Source organism: Lactuca serriola, chromosome 4, assembly GCF_051521515.1.
Source record: "Lactuca serriola cultivar US96UC23 chromosome 4, Lser_US96UC23_V15, whole genome shotgun sequence".
NCBI classification, from domain to species: domain Eukaryota; kingdom Viridiplantae; phylum Streptophyta; class Magnoliopsida; order Asterales; family Asteraceae; genus Lactuca; species Lactuca serriola.
In genome coordinates this window covers 2,555,305-2,575,023 of record NC_136411.1, presented here as the reverse complement: position 1 = coordinate 2,575,023, position 19,719 = coordinate 2,555,305, and the positions used below count along the sequence as shown (strand labels likewise).

Genomic DNA, 19,719 nt, shown 5'->3' with positions numbered 1-19,719 from the left:
AGAAGGGATTAAAACTTCAAAAGCAACAAACAGGAACCTCAACCTCACCCATACCACAAGGCACTCCCTTGTGGAACGAACATGGACAATCATTTCAACCTTTTCCGAAAGCACCACCTACCTCACCCGTTAACAACCCATTCAAAGCATACTCATTATCATCTTCAGACAAACCCGAACTCACAGATTCTTCTGAAACCGAATCAGAATTCATCATGAGCAAAAACGGAGATGAAGCTGAAAAAACTCTCTGTGATTGGGCAACACAAGAGGTTACCCAACAACCCTTGTGTATCAGCTTTCCAGGAGCTTGAAATTTGAGCTCAAATCCGGTTTAATCCATCTGCTACCCCCATTTTGAGGCCTTGAGAATGAAGATCCTCATAAATTTCTCAAGGAATTCCATGTTGTCTGCTCTGGAATGAAACCCCATGGAGTTACTGAAGACCAGATCAAACTCAGGGCGTTTCCCTTCTCGGTTAAAGATGCAGCAAATGAGTGGTTATATGACCTTCCATCAGGCTCAATAACAAGCTGGAATGAACTCACCAAGCTCTTCCTAGAAAAATATTTTCCCGAGGCAAAAGTGTCAAATCTATGCAGAGAGATTTTGGGTATAAAGCAAGGCAAAAGAGAAGCTCTCCACACTTATTAGGAGCAATTCAAGAAGCTGTTAGTCCGATGTCCACAACATGGCATTAGTGATTATCAGCTGTATCAGTGTTTCTGCGAAGGATTGATACCTATGGAGAGGCGACTAATAAATGCATCTAGTGGAGGGTCACTTTCAGACATGACACCAACAGAGATCAGGGCATTAATAGAGAAGTTGGCCAATGAGTCAAAACATTCAGCAACTAAGGAAGAATGGTACCCAGACCATCCAAGAGGAGTCAAGGAGATGAGCAATGCCCACCTGGAATCTCATATTTTAGAATTGACTAAAAGTTGTCCTTTTGTTAAGAAACGAAAAAGGTGTAGAGCCAAAGGTCAAACCTTGCGGAATATGCTGCAAAACCGGGCACCCAACTGATATGTGCCCAATACTTCAAGAAGATAATGAATTTGTGCAAGCTATAGGAGGATTTCAGCCAAGGCCATTTGATCAACATCGCAACAACCAAGCTTGGGGAAGGCCTCAAAATAACAATTTCCAGCCAAGACCTCAACAAAATTTTCAGCAAAGAAACCAATATCAAGCTCCACCCGGGTTTCAACAATCTTTTCAGCAGCAACCACCTGTTCAGTCACAAGCTAGTAGTTCCAGCATGTCTTTGGAAGACATAGTTAAAAGTCTTGCTACCAGTACCCAAGCTTTCCAGAATGAAACGAAGTCCAACATCAAAAATTTGGAGCTGCAGGTATCACAACTCGCGAACTCCATGAGCAAACTAGAAGCACAAACCCAAGGAAAATTCCCATCTCAGACTGAGAAAAACCTGAAGCACAATGCTTCTGTTGTCACCCTCAGAAGTGGTAAAAACTACAAAGGACCAGATTAGCAAGAAGATGAGGAAGAAGAGATCGTGGTTGAGCAAGAATCTGAGGTAACTGAAGAGGTGCAGAAAAAAGATGGACCTGCTAAACCTGAAGTAAAAATTACCCCTCCTCCTTTTCCCTCAAGACTGAAAAACATGAAAAAAAAAAGAAAAGGAAGATAAAGAGATTATGGATTTCTTCAGAAAGGTTGAGGTAATTATTCCCCTTCTTGATGCAGTTAAACAACTACCCTGATATGCTAAATTTTTAAAAGAGTTGTGTACTTCAAAAAGAAAATTAAATGGAAATGAAACAGTTAAATTAAGTGAGAATGTTTCAACTGTCTTACAAAAAAGGCTACCCCCAAAGTGTAAGGATCCAGGAGTATTTACTGTTCCTTGCAAGGTGGGGAACCTTTCAGTGCCAAGAGCTATGTTGGACTTAGGAGCTTCTATAAATGTTTTACCATATGCACTTTTTTAAACTATCAGGGTAGGGCCTTAAAAAAGAACAGGAGTCATCATTCAACTAGCTGATCGTTCTCTGGTACACCCAAAAGGTGTACTGGAAGACGTTTTGGTTCAAGTGAATGAACTCATATTCCCAGCTGATTTCTATGTTTTGGATATGGGAGATGACAACTCACTAACTCAGGTTCCATTCTTTTGGGGAGACCATTTTTAAAATCTAACAGAACCAAAATAGATGTTTATGATGGTACCCTTTCAATGGAATTTGATGGTGAAGTTATCAACTTCAATATTTATGATGTCATGCATTACCCAGATGATGTTTCAGCCCTTAATTTCATCGATGTAATTGAACCATTATCTGCAGAATATTTTGAGATTGCTAACCGTGAGTCACTAGCATTAGTGTTCCACAAAAATTTGTCTATTAATGCAGCTCAGGTTATATCAGAAAATTACGTGGTTGATAGAGAAGTTCAAGAGATGGCAGCTCATATGGACCAGCAGAGAAAGTTGAGGTATGGTACCCAAACTCTTAAATTACCAATTTCTAACTCCAAACTTTTTCCTTATGTAGTGCAAGCCCCCATCTTGGAGCTAAAGACACTTCCAGAACACCTGAAATATGCATATCTTGGGGAAAAAGAAACATTACCAGTTATCATATCCAACAAGCTGTCAGAAAAATAAGAGTTAGAGCTGATCAAAATTCTGAAGGAGTATAAAAGCGCAATTAGGTGGACTATTGCAAACAATAAAGGACTCAGCCCATCTCTATGCATGCACAAAATTCTGATGGAAGAAGATTATAAGCCATTGCGAGAAGCCCAACGCATATTAAACCCACCAATGATGGAGGTGGTTAAAACAAAAGTTATTAAGTTACTGGATGTTGGGATGATATACCAAATTTCTGACAACAAGTGGGTCAGCCCAGTTCAAGTTGTTCCTAATAAGGCTGGAGTGGCAGTGGTAGAGAACAAAGAAGGAGAGCTGGCTCCAACTCGGGTTCAGAACGGATGGCGCGTGTGTATTGACTATAGAAAATTAAATGCAGCCACCCGGAAAGATCTTTTTCCTCTCCCATTCATAGATCAGATGCTAGAGAGGCTTGCTGGAAAATCCCACTACTGCAGCTTGGATGGATTTTCAGGTTTCCATCAGATTCCAGTTGCTCCAGAAGGCCAGGAGAAAACGACTTTCACCTGCCCTTTCGGGACATTCGTGTATAGGCGTATGCCCTTTAGAATCTGCAACACACCCGCTACCATTCAAAGGTGTATGGTTAGTATATTTTCTGAGTATGTGGAAAATACCATAGAAGTCTTCATGGATGATTTTACCATCTATGGAGACTCCTTTAATATTTGTTTAAAAAACCTCACAAAAATTTTACAAAGATGTATAGAAACAGACCTGGTCTTAAATTTTGAAAAATGTCACTTTATGGTTGACCAAGTTCTGATTCTTGGATATATTGTTTCAAAAAGAGGTTTGGAAGTCGATAAAGCAAAAATAGATGTTATAAAGAGCTTACCCTACCCGATGAATATTAGGGAAGTGCGTTCCTTTCTTGGCCATGTAGGGTTTTACAGGAGGTTTATAAAAGATTTCTCAAAGATATCAGTTCCCATGTGCCATCTATTGCAAAAAGACGCTGAATTTGACTTCAATGAAGACTGCAAAAGGGCTTTTGATGTGCTGAAAAATATTCTTACTTCTGCCCCCATCATTCAGCCCCCGGATTGGAGTTTTCCATTCGAGATAATGTGTGACGCTAGTAACACTGCTGTTGGAGCTGTTCTAGGACAGAGAAAAGACCGGGTCCCCCACGTTATATGTTATACATCAAAGACTTTGGACAGCACCCAAGTAAATTACTCCACCACTGAAAAAGAGTTGTTGTCAATTGTTTTTGCATTGAAAAATTCAGACAGTATTTGTTGGGCACAAAAGTCATAATCTTTTCGGATCACGTAGCCATTCGGTACCTTCTTGCCAAAAGGACTCAAAGCCACGGTTGATTAGATGGATTTTGCTGCTACAGGAAGTTGATATAGAGATTAGGGACAAAAGTGGGAGAGAAAATTTAGTAGCTGGTCATTTGAGCCGACTCACCCCACCTGAAGACCCGACACCGATCCGTGAAACATTTCTTGATGAGCATTTATTCGATGCTCAGAACCCTCCTTGGTTTGCTGATATAGTAAACTACTTGGTTTCCAGAGAACTCCCTTCAGATCTTACCCGAGCCCAGAAAGATAAAATAAAAAAGGAGGCGAAAATATATGTTTGGGACGAGCCGTATCTATGGAAACACTATGTTGATCAGGTGATTAGAAGATGTGTACCTCAAGATGAAGTCAAATCAATACTGAATTTCTGCAATTCAGAAGCTTGTGGAGGGCATTATGGTCCACAACGAACCGCACGTAAGGTTTTGGACAGCGATCTTTATTAGCCTCATATTTTTTGTGACTCTTTTCTATTTTGCAAAACCTGTGAAAGATGTCAAATGATTAGGTCTTTGACACCTCGTAATCAGATGTCACTTACTCCAATCTTAATATGTGAAATCTTTGACATTTGGGGTATAGATTTCATGGGTCCGTTTCCGCCTTCTTTCGGGTTTATGTACATCTTACTTGTTGTGGATTACGTGTCCAAATGGGTCGAGGCAAAAGCTACACGAACTGACGATGCCAAGTTTGTGGTAGATTTTGTCAAGACAAATATATTTGCTAGGTTCGGGACACCGAAAACCATTATTAGTGATCGGGGCACGCATTTCTGCAACCGCACCCTCGAAGTAGTCCTCAAGAAATATGGTGTTACACATTAGGTATCCACAACATATCACCCACAAACCAACAGGCAGGCTGAAGCTTCAAACAGACAGATCAAGGGCATTATAGAGAAAACCATCAATCCAGTCAAGAAAGATTGGAGTATTCGATTGGATGATGCGTTATGGGCTCACCAGACAGCATACAAAACTTCTATAGGTATGTCTCCATATAGAATAGTTTTTGGAAAACTTTGTCGATTACCGGTTGAGTTAGAGCATCGAGCATATTGGGCTATCAAAAACTTGAATATGAGCATGGATGAGGCTAGTAAGAAAAGAAGATTGGATATTCAAGAGTTAGAAGAAATCAGGAATGATGCTTACGAGAATGAGGCAATCTATAAGGAGAAGACGAAAGCGTTTCACGATAAGATGCTCTCATGAAAGGTATTTACTACCGGTTAAAAGGTACTCTTATACCATTCTCGTTTCAAACTTATTTTTGGTAAATTGAGGTCTCGTTGGGTGGGCCCTTTTGTTGTTACTAACGTATTTGATCATGGTGCTATAGAAATCAAGAGTGAACAAACATGAAAAATCTTTAAGGTGAATGGTCATCGTCTCAAACCATTTTACGAAGGGTTTCAAGTCACAAATGAAGTGGAGGTAGTTGAGGTCCTGACTTACCGCAACTAAGGAAACCAAGTAACCATGTTAAGTCAACGACAGTAAAAACGGACAGCTTACCGGGAGGCAACCCGGGCATTTGTTTTGATCTTAATTTTGCAACTTGTTTTTAATTTTTGTGTGTTTTTAGCTTCTTAGGATGCTTCTTTTTAATTGAATCGTGTTTTTAAAATAAAAAGGAACAGAGAGGATTTGAAAAAAGTTGAAAAATACAGTTTTGTTGGAACCTGCGACCGCAAGCCCAGTCTTTGCGATCACAGGTTATACATTTTGGGGCCGCTGCTAGTCATCGAGGATTTTTTGGAACTGCTTTCACGAAAATGGAAAACCTGCGATTGCAGGTTCCCCCTTACGATCGCATGTATTAGTTTTTAGAGCCTGGAACACTTTTGAACAATTTTAAAAGTAATTGAAGCATATTTCTCAAAACCTGCGATCGCAGGTTTACCCCTTGCGATCGCATGTATCAATTTTTTTACCTGCAGCATATTTGAACATTGACTGATCGAATCTTTACTTTTCTCAAAACCTGCAATCGCAGGTTTAGCCCTTGCGATCGCATGTACAACATTTTCAAATCTAGACGTTAGCTGGCCTCGAAAAAAGCGCCCAACAGTAATATTTCCAAAACCTGCGATCGCAGGTTACCCCCTTGCGATCACATGTATTCGTTTCTTGTCATATAGTCGTTACTTGTCTCGAAAAAAGTGCGAACAGTCAAATTTTAGAAACCTACGATCGTAGGTTCCCCCCTTGCGGTTGCAGGTTGGGTTTTTGCTATAAATATCGATCGCAACCTCATTTGTTACCACCAAATTTCAAAAACACTCTCTGAAATCCTCCAATTTTCGAGTTCTTTCACCAACAAACACCCAAATCACTTGTTTTTCGTCCAAATCAAGAAAAAAAACGTATTAACCTCTTCTATTTTACTCTTACAACATCTTTCTGGTAACGAAATCATGATTTAACGGTTGAAATTCTCCAAAAATTTCATTTTATTCATTTGTTCATTTGAATTTTTGTGAGTTTCTTTTTCAGATCTAAGCTCCGTTACTTACCCGTAGGCCACGAAAAGTAGATACGTTTGTTCCCGACGCACTTGACTGTTACCAGTGACTTCTCGACCGCGAGATTTTGCCATAGGTCTAGGCCCCTAGCCGCACCTTAATGCAGGAACTCCAAATTTATGATGGTGTTCGCACTCTTTTTGCCAATATTGGCTCGGAGCGCCTATTATCTGCAGATTTTGGCACTTGTCCCCTATTGACCCGAGAGTTTTTAGCCACACTTAGTGACATAAATCATGAGGGAAACATAGCTTTTCGCATTTTTAGCACCCCTCACACTCTTCACGTAGACCAGTTATGTACTATCTTCCATACTCCCATCACTAGTTTATCCCAGCCCACCCCCACTTTTGATGTATGCGAGTTTTGGTACTCCATCACCAGTTTGGAGTCTTATGATTCCACCTCATCCGTACAGATTAGCATCGTGCAACCTGTTCTCAAAATTACATTGAAAATTATATGTAATATCATTTATGCACAGATTGAGACTACGAAAGCCGGCAAAGCCAAGCTTTTTATTTTGTGGTGCATGATCATCGGGTCACATCGTCCACATTCTGGTGATATTATCATTAGACGGTTCCATAGAGTTATAGCTCTTCGCACTGGCGGTGCAATTCGTTGTGGTGGTTTAATTTTTGTCAATGCCCGCTCCCTCGTGCCGCAATCTCCTCCGGAGTATACCTTCTTTACAGGTGATTCTTTTCGTCTGACCCTACAGAACTTTCGAGCTATGCACATGCTTCGTACTGCCCTAGGTGGGTGTGTTTGGACGCGGGGTCGCTCCACGTATTTCAAGGTCAATGGACCTGATTTCATCGCTCTCGCTAACCCCATTAGCGAGATTGTGTGGGTGCTTCCTTCGAACACCCCACCACCTCCTCGCCCATGTAGGGCACAACATGCACAACGCCCACAGTCTGATCGCCCATCTTCATCCACTCAGCACCCAGACTATACAGATGCCACACCCATATCCTTTAGCTTGCCTGATCCTATGCAGACTGACTTTCAGGATCAGCCCCCACCCATCTCACCCTCACCCCAACTCTTCCTTCACCTACCAGCATTATCTTGACCTCCATCAGGATATTACTTCCCTTCAGCAAACGATGACTGGTCTTCGCCTCAACTATCAGCAATATAGCACTTAGGTCACTGACTATCGTGACGAGCTCTTAGGTTTGCGCGATGATTTCGATGATTTCCGCGACGAGTTCTTCCGTCGCTATGCTCCCCCGTCCAAGTAGTCGTTTTCCACTCCTCCCTAAGCATTAAGGACAATGCTTAATTTTAAGCTTAGGGAAGGGATTTCCCATCTTTTTGTAAAAACTTTTTATTTTGTTTTAAAAAAATTAGAAAAGATTTAAAAAATTAAAAAAAAAAAAGATTTTTCATTTATGTTTCTTTTCTTTGTCATTTTATTTCTTCCTAGTTTTTTCTAAAATATTTTCATTTTGTTGCATTCTGCATTTGACTATATAAAAAAATTACGAGATGATGACGCTCTTTACATACGATAGCTCCATGATGTGGGATATTGAAAATTGAAAATGAAAAAAAAAATCCGAAGCGACTTGATTGTTATTGGAAGTGTAGAGTCAGCTGTCATAACCAGGGGACCCAAGTCCGAAACGTTTTAAAAGAATCTTTATCGGCAACTGTGAACCCACAAAACATGGCCCTATTTGTTGACACGCATTACCCTCGCAGTAATAGAGAGCTTAAGTATCAGATCCACACAGTCAAAATGAAGAAAGGGTACAACGTTATATCTAGTACCCAAATCAAAGAATTTCAAGTGCTCAATTGAAGAAACTTAAAGAAATTCCAAAAAGAAAAAAAAACAGATTGAAGAAATCAAGCTCAAAACGAAGTATAAATTAAGTTCAATCAAATTAGAAGTTGTTCCCAAGTTACATCTGGCGAATAAAGTACTGTGTGATATGATACCTGTGGCTCTCGAAAAAGTGAAAGCATAGAGCTCGGGCTCCTACAAAGATTAGCCCTTGCTGCTTCGGCGAAAGCTGATTTGGTCATGCGGGTTCTTAAGGATGCGTCGATTCTGATTCTTGGCCATCTAGTCTTAAGTACTTGAGATCCAGACTATGTTATTTCCGCCCATAAAGCTAATTAAGGTACAAAGTTTAAATAAAACTAGAGTTGGATTATTGGGTTACACCGTTTTGTGGTCTTCCTTACTTTAGGAATCAGTGATACATGAAAGATAGCAGGATGGTTGCTTTGGTGTTAATGATTGGAGCCCATTATCGATGTAAAGTCTGATCTTAAAAAAAGCATGTTTCATTTAGTTATTTGTTTCTCATTTGCATATATTTTTTTAGTTCATTGTTCGTCTTTGCATGCATGTTTTATGTTTAGCTTTGGTAGTTTTTAATATTTAGGTTTTTGTTTTTTTAGTTTTAGTTAGCATGTGTTTAGGTTGTCTAGTTATTGCCTTTAGCCCTAATTCCGTTTCCAAAGTTATCGTTTCCCTACTTGAGGGCAAGTAAGGTCTAAGCTTGGGGAGGTTTGTTAGATGCATTTTATATGCATCTTTTAGCACAATTTCCTACGTATTTCATTATAAAAAGTTAACTAATTCCCGATTATTCTTATGTATTTTGTGTTTCATGATTATTTTGTAGAATGCCCGTACTGCTCATGTTTGTTATGACTTCTCAGGGCTATTTGGAGCACATGGATGATTGTGCAAGTTTGGGATGCGTTTGTGGATGCTTAGGAGCTTAATTGGAGTTTAGACCAAGGAAGGATGTCGGGAAATGATCGAGAACTACTTGGAAGGAGGAACGACGAACAAAAAGAGCCAAAAAGCCTCATTTGCGATCGCAAGTTATGTCTTTGCGATCGCAGGTTTGACCCTACGATCGCAAGCAATGTTTTAAAACCCGGGTCGACCCGGCCGGTTGAACCGGTTGGACCGTGACCCGGGATAAAAGACGGGTCAATTGAGTCTGGGTTTTTGTAAAAATACCGACCGGATCGAACCGGCCGGGTTTACCATAAACCGCGGTTGAACCGGGTATTTTGAACCAGTAAAAACCAGATTGGCCCGTTTATTAGGGCTTGCATAATTAAGTGAGTATCGCTCCAGGCCACAAAACAAACTCAGTTCTTCTCTTCTCTGGGAAACGAAAGCAGCGACTGAAAGAAAGCAACGAATGCAATGCAGTGACCTCAGCAGCGAGCCACAGCTACTTCCGTTATTCTCTGGCGACTTCCATTCTTCTCCAGGTGAGACAATTTCCTTTCTTTTTATTTGCTGCTACATCTATTGGTGTTACTGTTGGCTGTTCCTTCTCCACCGAAACCCAATTTTCTTTTGACTAGCTATTGTTATGAAATCAGCGACTGATGACTAGCTGCAAAACAACGACTTCCTTTCTTCTTCTTTTTTCCTGCTATAGCGACTTCCGTTCATCCAATATTGATTAGCTGTTATGAAATTAGATTTCTTTTGACTGTGAAATCAGTTGATAGATTTGTTTTATTTTCTTCTCCAATTTTCTTTTCTTCTCTAATTGACTTTGAAATCAGGTTATTTTCTTCTATGGCTTCTGATTAGCTTTTCTTTTGAAACAAGTGATAAATTTGGTTAGTTTATTTATTATTAATTATAAATTACAGTTCATTTATTGTTAATTATCAATTACAGGTGATAGAGTTGGTTAGTTTAGTTATTGTTAATTATCAATTGAGTGAAATCAATTACAGTTCATTTATTGTTAATAATAATTGTTTCAAGGTTTTGTGACAAATTTGGTTAGTTTACAGTTCATTTATTGTTAATTGATCATTGTTTCAAGGTTTTGATTGTGTAGATTATGTAATTAGGATCTAATTGACATATGTTTATTGATTATATCATTGTTCTACCACTATGTTTTCTTTTGTTATTTATACTTTATGTGGTTGTTTGTTGTGTTAAGATTGATCTATAACATGTTATTAATACTCTATGTGGTTGTTTGTTGTGTTTAGATTAAACTTTGTTGAAATCAAATTATTGATATTATATGTCTATGTAGTATGCAGGAAAGCAAAAATATATGAAAATAGAAAAAGGCCATAAACCGGGTTGACCCGGCGGTTCAACCGATTGACCCGTGAACCGGTCATCACATCGGGTCAACTAAAAACCTGGGTTTTAAAACATTGATCGCAGGTTGGGTCGTAGGTTGCCATCGAGGTTCCAACGAGTCAACAAATTCATCAAATGAGAAAAAAAAAAAAAAAGAGAACCTACGATCGCAGGTTATGCCTTTGCGATCGTAGGTTGGTCAAATTGCCTCAAAATAGCAACATACTTCATTAAAGAGTCCCGTGACACATTTTTGGTGATACATGCGATCGCATGTATACCCCTTTGCGATTGCAGGTACGTCGTTTTGACAGCTAGACGTATAAATACTGCCCCATACTCTTCCAGTAACCCTAATTGGCGATTCCTGGCGATTTAGAGGCGATTTTTAGAGGTTCTCAAGTGAAGAACGCAAATCTAAAGGAGACAATTCGATTCAAATCCATAGTTTAGTAAGATTTATCGTTTAGATTCTATTTCCACTGTTTGTAATCGGTTTTTAGCCATGTTAGGTTAAAAACTCAAATTTCAGTTTCGCAAGACGTAACCTTTTCATATGATTAATCATTAGGCACTATGTTTGACTATGATTACTGTTTAGTTTGATCAGTTCTGTGTTAAATTGAATGTTTGATGTTGATTTTAGTTTATGTTGGCAACTTAAATTGTTTGTGAATCATTCTTTATGAGTTGTTACTGTAGTTACTGTAGGAAAAATGTACATCATTTCTTTATGAGTTGTTTGTAAATTGTTTGTGAATCACTCTAGTTACAATAGGAAAAATGTGAAGATGTATGCTAATCCATGAAAATGCACATCATTTCTTTATGAGTTGTTAGTGGAGCGTATGTGGTTAATCGGTACACTAGTGTGGGAGTGTATAGTTGAAATGGTGAAACAACTCGTGTTTATAAATTTTGATGGAACGTGTATGGTTAACCAGCACACAATGAGAGATTATAGATTGATCTTGGGTGTTAGAGCGGGTTTGCATGGTTATTCACATCTTAATTATGATCATCAACATCTCAGTCATAATTGGTAAGAGCATAATTTGAGATTAAACATGTCATTGATGTTTTAATGAAAATCTCATAAGATCTAGGAGTTTCATGATTGAAATTGGTGAAATGTTTCTCCCATCATCACGTTTTCCTCAAATTGAATGATATGAAACGACTCAAGCCTTATTGGCATGTAAATATAAAGATGGAAATTTTGTGTGTGCCCATGTTCTGAAAATGAAATCGTACATTGACAAATTGGAAAGAGTGGGTGTCGTATTCCTAAAGGATCAATCCATTGATTTGGTTCTTATCTCGCTTCGTAAGTCATATGGTCAGTTCATTGAAAACTTTCATATGAGGAATCTTGATGTGACGCTAACTGATCTAACCGAGATGCTGATAGTTGTTGAAGCAGAAATGCTTAAGGCACAACTGAAGCAGAAATTCTTAAGAGGTCTAATCCTAAGGTTTCCTTGGACATTGACAATGGTAACATATGTGATCAAGAAAAGGTTTCTCTTCCCAATCGAAAGGGATCGGCCAAGGTCAAATCGTTTGATCGTTTGGTAAAGAGAAAGGTTGATTCTAAGATTATTCCTAATGTTGATCCCAAAGAGTCCATTTTTTCCTACTGCTAATTGAAGTGACATTGGAAGCGAATCTGCCCAAAATACATGAAGGATATTAAAGACGATAATGTAAAGTCATGTGAACCTACTTCAGGTGCATCCATTATCTAACTCTATAAGTTCCTATTCATAGACTTTTAATACATGATGTGATGATCACATTTTGATTGTATTTTAGGATCTGAAAGAAAGAATGAGTCTTAAGCAAAAGCGAAGTAAATTTGATCGTGGGAAATGGACTTTTATCGCATGGTTCGATGGTCAGAGTTTTGAGCTACTACTAAGGAGTTAGGATAATTTAATAGATTGCTATTACTATTTGGAGATGTTTAGAAATATAGTTTTCTACGTTGTAAGGACAAGTTTCAATTTCTTTTTCGCAATAAAATGAAGTTTCGGTTTATGAAGTTGGCTTATTTATATTTCCTTGCAATGGATTTGATTCTTATGACATCGCTTGTAGAACTATTAGACTGACCAAGTGAAAAAGAAATATCATCACCAAGTTTCAATCGGACAGAAAATTGGAGTTATACAATGTAAATTGCATGATGCATGAGAATCTTGTTCATTGAAAAATGATGACTAACCCATTGTTCACATGCTTGTATGAAACAAGTGACATATTGATTGATTAGTATATATTGATATAAACCTTTTAGATCCACCACAAGGGAAGATAATTCTATTTGTCATGATTTACTGATATTTCAGTAAATATGATTATGTTTATAATATTAAAAAGAATTGTAATACTTTTGAAATGGTTTAAAGAGTAGTAGGACGAATTGAAGAATCTATTAGGCGGAAAGATAAAGATTCTTCAATCTGAAAAGAAAGGAAGGTACTTTAGTATCATGTTTTATGATCATCTTGGTAATTGTGGAATTGTATCATAATTAATCCTCAAAGAACATCTTAGTGCAATTGTATGACTAAGAAGAGGAATCAAACATTATTTGAAATGGTTCGATCATAGATGAGTCATACTTTACTCAATCAAGTTTTAGAACTGTGCTCTAGTAACTATAAATTGTATCTTGAAACTCATTTCAAACTAAGAATGTTGAGAACACCTAATAATATGTGGATTAATAATGTTTTTCTTGTTGGTGATTTATTATCATCAATATTATTTAAGTGTAATGGGATTAGTTTGTTGACTAAAAGTGATATTGATCAATATTAAACAAGTAAGGAAGGTGTGGAGTACACACTTGTTTAAGTTTGATCGAGTTTTCAAAGTACACAGTCATTTAGGGGCAAAGCCCCTAAACGAACGGGGGTTCGGGGGTAGCGCCCCTGGGAGCGGGGTCCAAGGGGTGGCAGCCCCTGGTGGGGTCCAAGGGGCAGAGCCCCTACCTGGGGTCGAGCTATAATTTTTTATATATGGTATGTTGCTATATTAAAAATGCATCAGAAAATCGGATTTCAGAGAATTGACCATTGTTTGACCCTTATCCAAACTTCCGTTTTTATGTCAGTTTTTATAGTTTAATGCCAGTTTGAAACTGCCATATGACAGTTTTTAGACAAAGATCATAAAGTCGGTTTTGGTCTCATTTCTGGTACATACGAAACTATCATCAAAACATTCTAAATTCTTGTCTCTCTGAGTTTTATCCGATTAAAGAATATTGAGAGTACCACCCAAATGCTTTAATATGAAAGTGTTTTACATAATTCTCAGAATTCCAAGCCTTACTATACCCCAATTTCTAACATTTCTTACTCTAGCACATTTAGAATTGGATTTGTGATATTTTTTCGTTGATCGAGAAACAAAAGATCAACCGATTCCTATTCTATGAAGTGTTTTCTTGTCGGGAATCCACGTGAACTTTTGAATATTTTTTTTAACTCGTCAAGAAATGTTCCTTGAGAAAGAAACTTATATGTCAAGAAGTCAGTGGGAGTCGTATTGATCTTGAGAGTTGCAAGATTCAGCCGACAATGAACCTTTTAGTTATCACTAGCACACGATATGAGGTTGAATAACTTGTTGTGTTTTAACGGACACATTCTTATTTTTTTTCACTTCTAGTTAAGTTGGAAATGCTTATGAGTTCTATTTTTTTCATTTAAATGCAAAAGTGAAGCGTATTGGTCAGTGAAAGTACACTGATCAATATTGGTGAGCTGCTAACAACATGGAATCACTCTTAGGCCTTTGTGTTGCCAGAAGGCAAAAAATTTAGATCTATGAAGTTCGGTCCATGAAGGAAACTAAGTTTGAACTTGATTTGTCCTGAACCTTGTCTTATGATTATAGGGTGGAAATGAAGGGAAAATGACTCTTGAGGGTAATTAACTTTTGCGTTTGTACTCATTTGGTCCCTTTTTTTTGTATTCAATATACCATCGAACTTGTTGTTGGTGTTTACCATAGCCCTTTTGACCGACTTTTGACCTGTGATAGCCGGTCAAAGGGTTATGGTGAACACAAACAACAAGTTCGATGGTATATTGAGTACAAAAAAAAGGAAAGGGACCAAATGAGAACAATCGCAATAGTTGGTTACCCTCCTGATTCATTTTCCCTTTACTCATTTACAACAAATCTCACATCATCTCCTACTGATATTAATGACTTTATGAGATTCATTATTGCTTCTCTTCAAAACATAACCTACGAAAGGACATTATTCATACATGTACAACTTTGTAATGCACTTGAATATTTATTAGGGGAATCTTGACTAAGCAAGCGCATTTCATGACTACATTTACATTTGCAATCAAATGATTTATCGTATCATGGATTCTAGACAAGTCTACAAACGAGTGGAATCACAAGTGCTGTGATTTTTGAGTTTACTTAGCTTTAAGATCGAACTCATGGGATAAGATACAACATCAATATGTACAATATCATGCTGCTTTTGTAGACACATCACCATAATATTCTACATATTGATGTTGTATCTTATCCCATGAGTTCGATCTTAAAGCTAAGTAAACTCAAAAATCATAGCACTTGTGATTCCACTCGTTTGTAGACTTATCTAGAATCCATGATACGATAAATCATTTGATTGCAAATGTAAATGTAGTCATGAAATGCGTCTGCTTAGTCAAGATTCCCCTAATAAATATTCAAGTGCATTACAAAGTTGTACATGTATGAATAATGTCCTTTCGTAGGTTATGTTTTGAAGAGAAGCAATAATGAATCTCATAAAGTCATTAATATCAGTAGGAGATGATGTGGGATTTGTTGTAAATGAGTAAAGGGAAAATGAATCAGGAGGGTAACCAACTGTTGCGTTTGTTCTCATTTGGTCCCTTTCCTTTTTTTTTGTACTCAATATACCATCAAACTTGTTGTTTGTGTTCACCATAACCCTTTGACCGACTATCACAGGTCAAAAGGGCTATGGTAAACACCAACAAAAAGTTCGATGGTATATTGAATACAAAAAAAAAAGAGACCAAATGAGTACAAAGCAAAGGTTAATTACCCTCAAGAGTCATTTTCCCGGAAATGAAAGATTTACATGGATAGGAATGTATGCACCTTGAAATATAAGTTGCAAAGATTTCGCTCTAATTCATGAAAATGATTATAAGGAAATACTTTCGCTAATAGATTTTAAAGATCTGATAAAGATCAATATGGATATTTGTTGTGTTAGTTGCATTCTCAATTTCACAATATGATTACAACACCGCTCTTCATATTTCGAATTATAAGGAATGACATGGACTTGTTTGAATTTTCAAGAGATATATCTATGAGGTCTTGAAGGGCTTAAATACACATACATACAAACACACACTATCCAACTAAGGTGTATAAGCTTAAGAAGTCTACTTGGAGACTTATTGAAGCATTACTTAACAGAAATCTGCACTTTTGATTTACAATTCTAAAACTCTTAATTCAAAGTAACTAATAAATGATTTTTTTTTATTAGATTATGCAATTAAATAAAATACGAGATAAAGAAAATTGGTTTTTTGTATTTTTTTCTCAACAACTTCTATATTATTTTTTAAAACAATATTAATCTAAATAAAAACTCTACAAACCAGGCGACTGCTAATTTTAATAAACAACATAAAACCATTTTTTGAAAATATGGATAGAAGGGCATTATATATGATATACATACTTGTGGATCGATTACAATCGTCAAATAATTAACGATTACTAATTTCAATGATTAGTTAATGATATGAAAAGTATCATATATGTTTATACCAAATAGAATATGAATATATCTATAATGATGTAAATTGAGTTTTTTTTTACACCAATCATAAAAGTAATTTACAATGTATAAAACATAAAATAATTCGCAAGAAAATCATATGCATAATGTTCAATCAAATTATATTGGGGCAAATTAAGCATGCATACTATCTCTTATTTTGCAATTTGTAATTTCTTTTAGCTTCTTTGTGTTGCTTCTAAGTACTTTAACGTAAGTTCATGCAATTTCAAAGTATAGTTTGTGGTCTCATGTCGTCATTTCTTTATCTTGTTCTTTAAACCTTAGCATTCTAATATACATATATGAAGTTTATATATGCATCTCCATCTTAACCAATTATTAGATGTCATAAGTATTAATTAATTATCATTAAAAAAACTCTTGTATGATTAATTAATTGGTTGGAACTTGAAGAATTTTAATATTAAAATAAACTCTTGAGTTGTATGTTTAATTATTTTGAACCATATTTATTTGGATGATGTGTATTATAGTATAGAATAGATTAGTAAAAAAACATATGTTACCTCCCACAAACTCATTTTATTTTTCTCTCTCTACTCTTCGTGTTCTAACTAAACACTCCCTGCTAAAAGAGGAAGTCTTGCCAATTTTAAACCAACTTTAGCAACGTGGTATGGAGATCGGCATTGCAATATAATTTTTATTTTATTTAATGAGCTTATTACATAAAAACACTAGTTTATAACTCGTGAGAACCACAGTTACAAAATTAAAATTGATATATAAATCAAAAAATTTAGAAAATTAAGTTGTTAAAATAAACATATATTATAATTTATTTTTCGTGACGTTGAAAAATCTCAAATCTACTACATTAATATTTCTTGAATTTCTTAAAAATGTAAATATAATAATTGTAACAAAATTTGCTAAATATCCCTTAATCGAAGGATAGATGCAGTAGATAATATCGATATATTTTGACATATTTTTTTGACATATAATGTATGAGTATGAGTTGTAAAATGAAATTCAAATTGGAGAACCAAAACAATGACACATGGCGTAATATTAATTTAATAGCTTGACACATGGTATTATAAGATTAACCCTATTTATTTATTAGATAGGGAGATATTCATGATCTGATTTGATATGCATATATTACTCGTACGCACATTTTATTTAATTTTTTCAATCACATTAGTTTGGAATTACTTTGGAATTATAATTTTGGAACTTACTTTCAACTACTGAGTTCTTTGGAATTATCTCGAATTGTCCTAACACATATGAGAGACAGGTTTAGTCATTCATTAGCTAGTCCTAAATAATAGTAGTTTTTTAGTGCATCTAAATAGTTTTTTTTTTAATACGTATTTAGGACTGAAAATCAGTCCCTAATAAAATCTTTGATACAACCTAATTCAGTTTCTAATATTTTCTTTATATTCTTAATTTTATATCACATATATAAGTCTATGATACTATCTTCTGATTAAAGTCCTTGATGTCTATTTGAAATCACTTATGATTTATCAATGACTAAATTCATGAGAGTTTTAATGAGTTAAAGATTATTTTATTTGTGTATGATAAAGGCCATTATTGTGTATGGTGAATTGGTGATAACGTAAATGCCACGCTGGGGCATTACTCATTAGTGTGTATATTTTGTAATGGTATGTATTGTATTTAGCCTTTTAGCATAGCCCATATGGACAGGCCCTTGAGCCCATTGTATATCATGTATTTATATTTTCCTGTTTAATGAAATCAGTTATGGGAAAACATCTGTCAAAACTAGGAATGAACATAGGCGGGTACCCATCTAATTTGATAAGAACCGGAACCGGAACCGGCAGTTCTTGAAATTATAAAACCGGAACCGGAACCGGTTATATCGGTTCTCAAAATTTCAAAACCGGCCCCGGAACCGGCAGTTCCGGTTCCAATACCGGGTTCCCGGTTTAATTGTTTGTTTTAGAATAATCAAGAACAAATCAACTACAACAAGAACTAGGTAAAACCCATTTATAAAAATATTAACTATGAATTCAGTTAAATACGTAAGCATGCATATTAACTGAAAGCTCCTTATTTGGAAAAAGGAAATGAAGAGGCCTTAAGGGGATATGAAGCATGAAGTTCATTTATATAACAATGGTGAGGAACAGACTTTTGTTTAGAAGCGATGTGGGATGGAAATATGGGATGAGAATAAGGGTGAAGTTTAATCTCCTCCCACTTTTGCCTGTAAGCATTAAATCCACAACCATGTCTTCCTTAAATCTTAAAAAATAGGAGGGAAATGAAATGAAATGGAATTAATTTAACTTCACCCACATCGACCTTTTAGCTTGCTTGTTAACAAATTTTGCATATAATTTTAATATATCTTCAATAACCATTACAATTAATCAGTATGACAAACGTATGTAATTTTAAAATAGAGATTAATAATGTGTTTGTATTTTCAACTTTGCTATGGTTCCGGCGGATACCCGGCGAGTAGCGGTTCCAACAAAATGAGAACCGGAACCGGAACCGCATAAGGCGGTTCCAAAACTTTAGGAACCGGAACCGGGACCACCTAAGGCGGGTTCGGTTCCAAAACCGGCGGTTCCGAGGCAGTTCCGGTTCCGAAAGCGGATACCCGGTTACGATGCTCATCCCTAGTCAAAACTAGGGATGAGCAAAAACCGAATCGAAAAACCGAAAAAAAACCGATATAACCGAAACCGAAAAACCGAAACCAAAACAATAACCGACGGTTTAGGTTTGAATTTTACAAAAACCGAAAAATACGGTTTGGTTCGGTTTTGACGTATAAAACCGCCCATAAAAACCGAACCGACCCACATATATATTATTTATTATGTTTTAAACTTTTAGTTTTAGACTTTAGTCTTTATCTCTTTAATACTTTATGTTTATTTTTAATAAACTGTTAATGGTGTTAAACTTTGATATTTTAAACATTTTTATGTTTTTATAATACTAGAATTCGTACTCTTTATTTTGATATATTTAAAGTAGATACAATACTATTTATCGCAACGTATTTTCACTAAGTTTGAACCCAAAAACTAGAAAAAAAAATAGGAGCTCATAAACCCACGGTTTAAAACCGAAAACCCATAAACCCAACCCGAAAAACCGAAAAACCGAACCTATATGGGTTTAAAAATCGAAAAACCGACTTTCTACGGTTTGGTTTGGTTTTAGCCAAAAACCGACCCATGTTCGTCCCTAGTCAAAACACAAAAATATCATTTACAACTTATAAGTACCAAGTATAC

The 19,719-nt window shown here is 36.3% G+C and overlaps 1 protein-coding gene across 1 annotated transcript; it reads left to right on the top strand.

Annotated features, from left to right (window-relative positions):
* Positions 1-2,744: 2,744 nt before the first annotated feature.
* On the top strand, positions 2,745-7,575 carry LOC145097470 (uncharacterized). Its single transcript, XM_079035039.1, has 5 exons — positions 2,745-3,821; positions 3,883-4,381; positions 4,547-4,655; positions 4,824-5,130; positions 6,979-7,575. Exons 1-5 carry the CDS (start codon positions 2,745-2,747, stop codon positions 7,573-7,575), a joined length of 2,589 nt encoding a protein of 862 aa, XP_078891165.1.
* Positions 7,576-19,719: the final 12,144 nt, after the last annotated feature.

Coding starts and splice junctions, on each gene's coding strand:
- LOC145097470 (XM_079035039.1), top strand. CDS start 2,745: ATGGAAGAAGATTATAAGCCATTGCGAGAAGCCCAACGCATATTAAAC. Junction 4,382..4,546: donor TGGTCCACAACGAACCGCAC/GTAAGGTTTTGG, acceptor TTTGGGGTATAG/ATTTCATGGGTCCGTTTCCG. Junction 4,656..4,823: donor ACACGAACTGACGATGCCAA/GTTTGTGGTAGA, acceptor ACAAACCAACAG/GCAGGCTGAAGCTTCAAACA.